The 9,276-nt window shown below is 41.8% G+C and overlaps 1 protein-coding gene across 1 annotated transcript in view; it reads right to left on the bottom strand.

Annotated features, from left to right (window-relative positions):
• Positions 1 to 738: 738 nt before the first annotated feature.
• Positions 739 to 9,276, bottom strand: part of LOC108798328 (multidrug resistance-associated protein 1-like) — a 119,497-nt gene continuing 110,959 nt past the window's right edge. The window contains exons 30-32 of the mRNA XM_018570068.1: positions 9,063 to 9,229; positions 4,957 to 5,151; positions 739 to 912 (exon numbers count right to left, since the gene is read on the bottom strand). Coding sequence (XP_018425570.1) covers positions 804 to 912; positions 4,957 to 5,151; positions 9,063 to 9,229 — 471 coding nt within the window. The 3' untranslated portion in view covers positions 739 to 803. The remainder of the gene's footprint in view (positions 913 to 4,956; positions 5,152 to 9,062; positions 9,230 to 9,276) is intronic.

Below are 9,276 nucleotides of genomic sequence, written 5' to 3'. Positions count from 1 at the left end.
TATAACAAATCTAAGGGGCCAGTGTGACATTTACCAAAAATTCACAGGTCATTAATTATTCTTGTAATTTAAAATACATGCACCAGGAGGATTCACCTGCAGTAAATATCGTTAGCTTACTTATGGCTTGTTCACACCATCGCCAGTCCGATGCGTTTTTTTTATCAGCACCAAAAATGCATACCATTCACACCATTATGTTCAGTTCCAAAGCTTTAAAAAAAAGTACAGCAGCATGCTTTTTTCACACTGGAACACATGTCAATGCATGTAAAAGCACCAGAATGTGCTTAAACACAATATACACCAAATAAAAAAATGGACCAGAAACGCATTTAGAACGTGCAGATTGTGGTGTGAACAAGCCCTAAGTCAAAAGTTAAGTAAAGCAGGTGACTTCATGTTCTCAGTGTGCTCAGCAGTTGCAGTCCAGATGTAAACAAATCAAATGCAAATAGAACATGACAGTTGGTAAAGCACAGGGAAAGAAAGGGATGAGGTAAGTGTTCATATCTTCAATGTTGATAGGCATCCCTGGCTATAAAAGGTGAATATGTTTTAAAAGTACAGATCTATTTTAAATAACAAAAATACAAAAAAAATAATACAAAAAACATTGAAATAGATCATATGCATTGTTCGACATGTAACAGATGTTACATTTACATAAAAATTTACTTTTTAAAAAACAACAATAGGTTATTTGCAATAAAACACTCTTTCTGTTGATTTCTCTTGTGCAGTTCTTTGCATACTCCCTGAGTCCTACTGGTCAGTAACTCTCAATTCAGTTTCTGAAGCAGTTAAATAACATTTGCATCTTTTGCCATGGAATAGAATACTCCCTTATTTTGCAGTAGTTTTGTAGGTGTGTCAAATTCGACAATTTCACCTTTGTCAAAAACAATTATCCTGTAAAAATATAAAACAAAATTAAATAGGGGTTAAAAAGGGGGCTTTCATATTACTGGAGCTTCCATAATTCAAAATAATGTTAATTCTGCATTCTTTTTTTTTTAAGGTCTTAAACATTTTTCATATTAAAGCATATAATAAATATATTTCCTGACACCAACATGGCAGCATAAGAATGGGTTCAGCTCCGCCCTTCACCCAAACACAGGACCAATTATACTATAAATTAAAGCACGTCTCCCAAGGCCACCATCCTTTTTTCTGTCCTCACTGCTTAAGCCGGTTGATTTTTACCTTCACCTTGCTTCTGGCCTGCCGCACAGGTTCAGCCTCTCCTTGTTGCGAAGTTCCCTTTGTTCAGGTGGCTAAATGCTATTTTATAAGGAAAGCCTCCCCCCATATCTTCAGAGTTTGGGGTACAAGAAATGGTCTCTTGGGGTCCTTTGATATTCAGATGCTTCTCCATCATGGTGGCATGTTGAAGACACCTGCTTGGCATCCTGGTCTTCTAACTCTGAAGACACCATGACTCAGCTGCATCATCAGAAACTATGGTTGTACTGGAATAATCACATGCATGGACAAGATGACAAGTAGGATCCACTCCATTTTCTTTCAATTAGTTTAAGTAGTGAATGTGCTACTATTTCCTATGGATTTGCAGTCCTGCTTTGCTTTGGCTGAATCTTCTTTGATTATCTGTTTATTATGCCTGTAGATCTATTTAGTTTTCCATGTGTGCTTAAACCTTACAGGTTTATTGCAAGGAAGTATGTTATTCTGGGGTGCTGCTAATGCCTTAGTTGAAGCTCGCAGGTTTTCCCCTAAAAATCCATTAGTTTGCTTGTGGCAGGTGCTTGCTGAGTGCAGGCTGCTACCACTTGTAGCTCTGCTACTACAGCTTTAGGGTGCCCACACACCTTACAATAATCGCGGGAAATCCCGCGATCGTACGATTATCGTAAGGTGTGTGGAAGCCGTGCGACCTCTACTACTGTAAGGTCGCACGACTCTTAACTTACAAACATGTTCGAAAACCCGCCGAGCATCGTTCGATGTTCGGCGAGTGTGTAGCATGTTCGTAAGATAAAAGTCGGACGGGCCGGTGTGCGCAAGCAATCTTGTGCCTTAACTCTTTGGGTGCCTTTCATGTGAGTATTCCCAGATAGCAAGCAATTGAGCTGCAAGTTTGAAAATGACTTGCAAAACTATTGCAGACTTGCCAAGCTTCACAATTTTGTTGCACAATTACAGCAAGTCTGCATTGCAAGTCTCCAGATCAACGTGCTTTGCAAAAGTGCTGTACACTTGCAGAGCTCTTGTTAAGACCTGCAGGACTCTTGCTGTAGACTTGCCAAGCAAATTTGCTACAAATTTAAAAAGTGTCAACTAGAACTTGAACTGCAAGTGATCTGCAAATCTACAACTTGCCAGGAATGTGTGCAGCAAGTTGACAAGAATTACAATTTAACCCTGTCACAAGTTTGTGCCAAGTTATCCTTGCTATCTGGGTTGTTGCTGACACCTGTGGTTCCTCAGCGCTGTTAATATTTAATGGAGTTGTTGCTTCATTTGCAGGTTTATTCTGCCTGTTATACTGTAATCAATTAATTGCCCCATGTACACAGCATTGTGGCTATTGTCTAGCAGGTTCTGACAGGTCCTGTTGTGCTATAACCCTTCATTGCCCCATAGGTGAGTATGTGGCTACCATGTATACAGCATTGTTAGTGTCCAGCTGGTTCTTACAGGTACTATTTAATCGCATCACTGTGACTGCAAAGGGTGGATCATGTGTTCAATTCCCAGATGGCATTAACCCCCTTCCCCCAAGAGACCACCTACATTCTACAAGGTGAGGGTCAGGTAGGTATATATAAAAAAATGCACATGCAATGACTCAATTAAATTTAAATATTTTCAGCTCTATTGTCAGCACTGTTCTGCAGAGTGCAGATGCAGGGGTTAATAGATGTAAATCTCTCCAGCCCTTTGCCACTGCTGCTTCTCAGAGTGCACATGCATGGATTTCAACAAACCAAGATATTTCCCTCGCAAGAGAAACAAAAGTCCTTTTGAGGGTTCCTCTTGTTGGTTATATTTTAGATAAAGCACTGAGATCTTGAGGAATGCTGAATTGAGTTTTACTTTACTTATATCTGGCATTTGGAACAGAAAGGAAAAGAACTTCTGGTGTTTCATAGATAAGCATGCACACAGAGACTAGCTTTGCACTACAGTGCCATCTACAGCTCAAAGGACATACGAGTACATTAGTACACAATTGACCAGTCGGCCCTAGCTTGTGGGAGCTTGCTCAAGTTTGAGCATATACTGTTCAGGATCCATGGGTCACAGTAAGAATTCAAGATGGACACTGTCAGGTTTTCTCATCTTGCAGTCCGTTTCATTTCCATCAGAATTCCTTGGTGTAAGCAAAGCTCTAGGATCTATGTACACATGTCCAAATGGTGTCTCGTAATCTTTCCAGTCCAGAAATGTCAAGCTTTTTATCCTCTATTTTTTCTTAGTGTGAAAACCAGGAGAATTAAGACTAGTCTTGGTTTTGAATGCTTGGAACAGAGGGATCAGGATTAAGATCTTGCTTATGGAATCTCTGTATTCAATCACTTAAGCCATCAACAGGTTATAGGATGTTGTGCCTGGCAAAGGTGTATTTTACGTTCCTGTACACCTGTACTTTCTCAAATGTCTTGCTTGCCATTCTAAAGTTCCCCTTTCAGTTTATCTGCTCTTTGACGTCGCCACAGTCCTAGGTCATTTTGCAAATATTACATCCAGTTACTGCCTTCTTCAGTGAACAAGGCTTCAAGTATTCCACTATTTGCGGCAACATCCTGCTGATAGTTCAGCATGCTCATACTCTGGCAGTCCACAGGAACATCCTAAGTTAGGCTCTAATCAAATTTAACAGGGTTCCCCAACAGGGAAAGCCAAGCAATGCCAACACAACAGATGACATTTTCAAAGAAACTCCAAGTAAAAAGAAACTCCAAGTTTTCAAAGAAACACAAAGAATTTCCAAGTAGGCAGCTGTGTTAGTTTGAGGCAGATCAAGTCTCTAAGTCTAAATGCTACATCCAAACACATCCTAAATTACCCTAAGCGGAGGCTGGAAGTAAATCTGCCTTGCCTGGATTACTTATCTTCAGTCATAGAGTGTTTGTTTGTATGCTAGAGCACCTACTAAATGTCACATATTTTACACTGTGGAATAATAAATTCATAGACTTCTCAAGCTCAAAGAGTTTTGACTCTCTTCCCCTTGTTATGACAGATATATTGGACTTTCTTCAGGCAAGCAATATGTACTTGGGTGTCACACTCTATCTGCATCCTCTGAGAGAAAATGGGCAGCTAATTTATTGATACGCCAGCTTTGCGCAAGAATTTACTCTTCAGGAAAGTCACTTCATTTTACCTTAGGATTTACAAATCGTGCTGGATATGTTCTTCCTTCTCGACTTTGTCTAGATCACACTTACTCAGATGGACTGTAACATATAAAAGTGTGCGCATGTAACATATGCGCACACTGGCCCGTTCGGCAGTGATCTCTCGATCATGTTAAAAACCAGCCGAAAATCGTACGATTCTCGGCTGGTTTTCCTACATGCTCGATATAGAAAAGTCATGCGACCGTACATTAGAAACGGTCGCATGCCTTCCATACAATGCACGATTCTCGTACGATCGCGGGATTTCCCGCGATTCTCGTACGTGAATCGTGCAGTGTATGGGCACCTTTATATTCATCCAAGCTTTTCATGTGTGGAGCTGCATTTTATTTCAGTTAACTTGAATGGCAAAATGAGGTCAACACACCTAAAATGTGTTAAAACAGTAATTTGGGGAAATACCAGTTTAAGGACTCTGTTAGGTCAGGTGGGATAAGTGTCTACAACAGCTATACAGACATATAGCACATAAAAATATGTACATTGTTGTACCACATTGTGTTACTAAGTAATTTTAAAGTAACATCTACAGTTCTACAGTACATCTTTTTAAACCACTTGCCGTGTGTAATCCATTACGGTATTAAGTCGATGAGCGATGGTGATCACTGTACAATCTTCAAATTCTTTTCTAATAGTTGACTGGATAAGGTCATCGGTCTCCAGGTCCACAGCTGCTGTGGCTTCATCAAGAACCAGGATTTTGGTTTTTCGAAGAAGGGCTCGTGCCAGGCAAACCAACTGACGCTGGCCAAGACTGAACACAATACACAAAGAAATTTTACTACATTCTCAAAATATGTAAGGTATAAGCTAGAGATAAAACTGCCACAGGTAACATACAGTATATTTCATGCACCCAGGAAGCCCTGGATCCAAGATTGCATTTATTATAAGCTTTGCCTTCTGCCCAACTTGCAGCTATGCCTATATCCTCCTGGAGCTAGAATAGGGTTGGACATAGCTTTGGAAGGTTACAGGGACCTAACTCTAAGTTGGGTATAAGTTGAGACTCTGTGTAATTATCAGCTGTACATTAAGGTTCCTGCTCTTTGGCAGTATTGTTACTTTAGATACTCTAACCTCAGAGGTACAATTTAAATATAACAAGCAACAATGGGTCAATAGGGGGCCTTGACTGCAAAAAAAAAATCAATATTGAGGCAGATAATTCACAAAGCTAGGAAAAGCCCGGTATGTAGAGTATACTGTCCTGAGAGTGAGCTGTTAGCAGTGCAATAGTTAAATTGTATGTAAAGCCAAAGCTTTTTTTTTTTTTTTTAATAGAATAGGGGGATGTTAAAACCCTTGCCAGATTTTAATTGATGGAAGTAGAAGAATCACCAGAATTAGTATGATTGCTATAAGTGGCTACCCCCGCACTGCTAGGGTTAAGTGCTTGTTTTCATCTAGGGATAAAAATACAAAAGTTATACCCGCCTGAACCTTGCAACCAGCTGGCTGTTGGAACAGTCCCTCCCACCTCACTTCCCCTCCACTCCAGCGGTCTAAGGTCCTGCAAACCATCATGTCCTATACAGTGTTTCGGACGTGAGGGCACAGAGGGACATTCCATCGCTAGAGTGGAGGAGGAGACAGGCAGCAGGGACCGGAGTAATAAACAGCCAGTCGGCTCTGAGGTTCAGGTGAGTATAACTTTTTTAATTTTGTCCCTAGATGAAAATGAGCACTTAATCCTTGCAGTGCAGGGGTAGCCCCACTTGACATAAGAAAAAGGGGAGCGAGCAAGGCAAATGTTCAGAGTAAAATATAGGAGAGATGTGAGTCTAGATGTAAGTCTGGAAGACCCTGGCGAATAAAGGCAAAAATGTTTAAAGACTGATTTCATGTAAGGAAATTCTGAGACACTCAGTCTAATTTGGAGATATCTGTAGTATTCTGTTTGAGGGGCTTTATGGTGTTCTTGCTGGGTCAACCGTTTAGGCAAATGGCATGGTGTGAAAAAGTGATGAATGTGAGAGAGGCCAGAAGTTGCCCACCATGTTAAAAACATGAGATTTTCCAATCCCAGTGAAAAAAGTGGGTTGTTAGCAGTCTATAATCCTGTTAAAAAAGGGGGACATTAGATTACTAGAGTAATGGATTGAATCCCAAACCCTCAGCTGTGAAACCTCAGGGGGCTTAAAGAAGGAAGTTATGCTGAAAATTATAGCCAAATTCCAGCACTGGAATTTTGTCACAGTTTAGGAATTCCAGGAAGACCTAGAGGGGTTGTCACTTGTAGAATCTAAGAGAAAGAGTTGTAAGATCTGTATAGCTTTATAATATTTATCTATATTTGGGACACTGAGACCTTGCAATCTATGGGAGCTATTCACAAAGGAGCTGAAGGATCCAGCCAGAGCTTTGGCTGATCCTTCAGCTCTCTTCGGCTGTCAGAGCCCTTCGGTTCAGTATTCACAATAGCCCTACAGCAGCCGAAGGCTGACACTGAGCCAAGTGTCAGCCGAAGTGGAGCGAACGGACTGCCGAAGGCCGGCCTTTCGCCCCGAAAATGAAAGCTGAGCAGAGCGAGCCGTGATCTCACAGCTGGCTCCGCCCAGTTGTAATGACAGATCAGCGTCCTCAAATGACCTGGGGATGTTGAACTGTCATTAAACAATAACAACTGGGCGGAGCCGGCCGTGTTTTCACTTTACGTTACTTTACTTACAAGCACTCCTATGTGATAGCACATTGGAGATGAGAGGTACTCTAAAAGAACCCTAGTGTGACCTCTCCGCTGCAATAGCTTATCACCTGGCTTCTGCTGCCAAGTAATGAAAGCTAAGGGACCGGAAGTGATGCAAGCAGCACCACATCTGGTTCCTTACAGCAGGGAGGAGATCTGCGAGCAGACGTTCGCCAGTCTCCTCCCCGGCGTCCCAAGGGGTAGCGGAGCCCGGGAAGCAAGGCACCTCACCGGCCCCTGGAAGTGATCTGGCCCCCAGAATCGCTCCTACTGTAGAGCCAACAGTCAGCTTTACAAATGTAAACAGAGTCCTGGCGGCTATAGAATGTTTAAAGGGGCCCGCTGCCACCGACGTATGAAATACGTCCGTGGCAGTGAAAGGGTTACAAAGGCTGACTCACTGATTACAGATTTGAAGATGTGTGATACTAATTACAGAAACAGTTGGTTTGAAATATCACTACGATCCTATTATTTATTATCTTTTCTAGGCTTCCAAAATGGAGTCCAACAACTCCATTTTAGAATATCTTTGTAGAATGAGCAAACATGTATCTCTTTTTACACTTTGTTTGCTTTATTCTATGACATACCAAAGGCATGCAGGTATATGTGAGACAATTGCTTTTAATTTCTTCACTTTTGAAATTTAGCATTGTTTCAATAAGCTGTAGGGGTACCAACAAATGTGTCCACGTCTGCATATGTATATATAAAGAAAAAAGCTGGGAAGGGTAACGAGCGTATTGGATAGTAGCTGAAGTGTAGCTGAGTACAAGGCTGAGACCCACGATAAAATAGACTCTATAAAGCCCCATCCCTATAATATGTATTTCAAGTAGTTCCAGCATACGGATTAAAGTGCCTTTTAAATGTCAAGAGATAGAAGGAAGCCAGGAAGGAAGGAATTGTATACTGCTGTAGTAGATGGGCAAGATTAATCACCTTTCTAACATTGTCACTTGCTTGACGTGCAGGTACATCCGCCTCGATTTGCTGTGATTCTCCATCCTTAACAGATGACTCACTAACGGTGCCCATACACTTTGCAAGCATCACCTTAGTCTTGCGATGGTTGTAAAGTAATTTAAAAAACGTAGGATCTGCCCATCTTGGACAGGCAGATCGTACTTGCAATCATCGCAAGCCCGCCCCCCTGAGGGGCGCGCTTGCGATGACCGCAATGCTGAACGGGCAGTGTGCGCGGGCGCACACCGGCCCGTTCGGCATTTGTCTCCCGAGCATCATTCAAACCAGCCGAAAATCATAAGATTTTCGGCTGGTTTTCTAGCTTGCTCCTTAGACAAAAGACGTGCGACTGTACAGTAGAAACGGTCGCACGTCTTCATTCACACTGCACGATTCTCGTACGATCGCGGGATTTCCCGCGATTTTCGTACGAGAATCGTGCAGTGTATGGGCACATTTACACTCCACTCTCAAAACTATCCAAGAGTATAGTACAATGTACCTATGTTGTTAGCTGCAATGACTGTCATTCCCCTTTCTCTATTGAGAAACTGCCTAGTCTCACAGAGGAGTGTTGGGGATTGCTCAGCTGTGGAATAATTAGACTCGGTTGTGCTGCTACTGCACATCCAACATCTGGCACTTCAAATGAGGTTCTGTGATCCTAGTTGTGGTCTAAATCCATTTACTGTACACCTAAAGCCTAGATCAGGGGTAGGCAAACTCCAGCCCTTCAGCTGTGGTGCAACTACAAATCCCATGAGGCATTGTAAGACTCTGCCACAAACATGACTCCCAGAGGGTGATGCATGATGGGATTTGTAGTTTCACCACAGCCGGAGGGCCAGAGTTTGCCTATCCCTGGCCTAGATCTTATAGCTCAAGGCAGGCAAGAAAAAAAACTTAGAAAACTATAGAACTGGTGCAGCCGGTGCCTATGCATGTTTATGACAATTTATTTTTATCCTGTTGTATGTACAAGACAGACTAATTTTAATCACATATACCTTAGATTTTCTCCTCCTTCAGTACAAATGTGATCTAGCCCATCAGGTAAGTCTGAAACAAAACTTTTCAAGTGGGCCAGTTCCAAAGCTGTCCAAACATCATCATCAGGGTAACTATCAAAAGGATCCAGATTCATTCTCAATGATCCAAAAAATAAGACTGGGTCCTGTACAGAATAATAAAAATGTTGGGTAAATTAAACGTGGCGTTTAC

Source organism: Nanorana parkeri, unplaced genomic scaffold, assembly GCF_000935625.1.
Source record: "Nanorana parkeri isolate BGI_ZX_2015 unplaced genomic scaffold, ASM93562v1 scaffold1451, whole genome shotgun sequence".
NCBI lineage: Eukaryota > Metazoa > Chordata > Amphibia > Anura > Dicroglossidae > Nanorana > Nanorana parkeri.
This window is presented reverse-complemented; position numbering and strand designations above follow the sequence as displayed.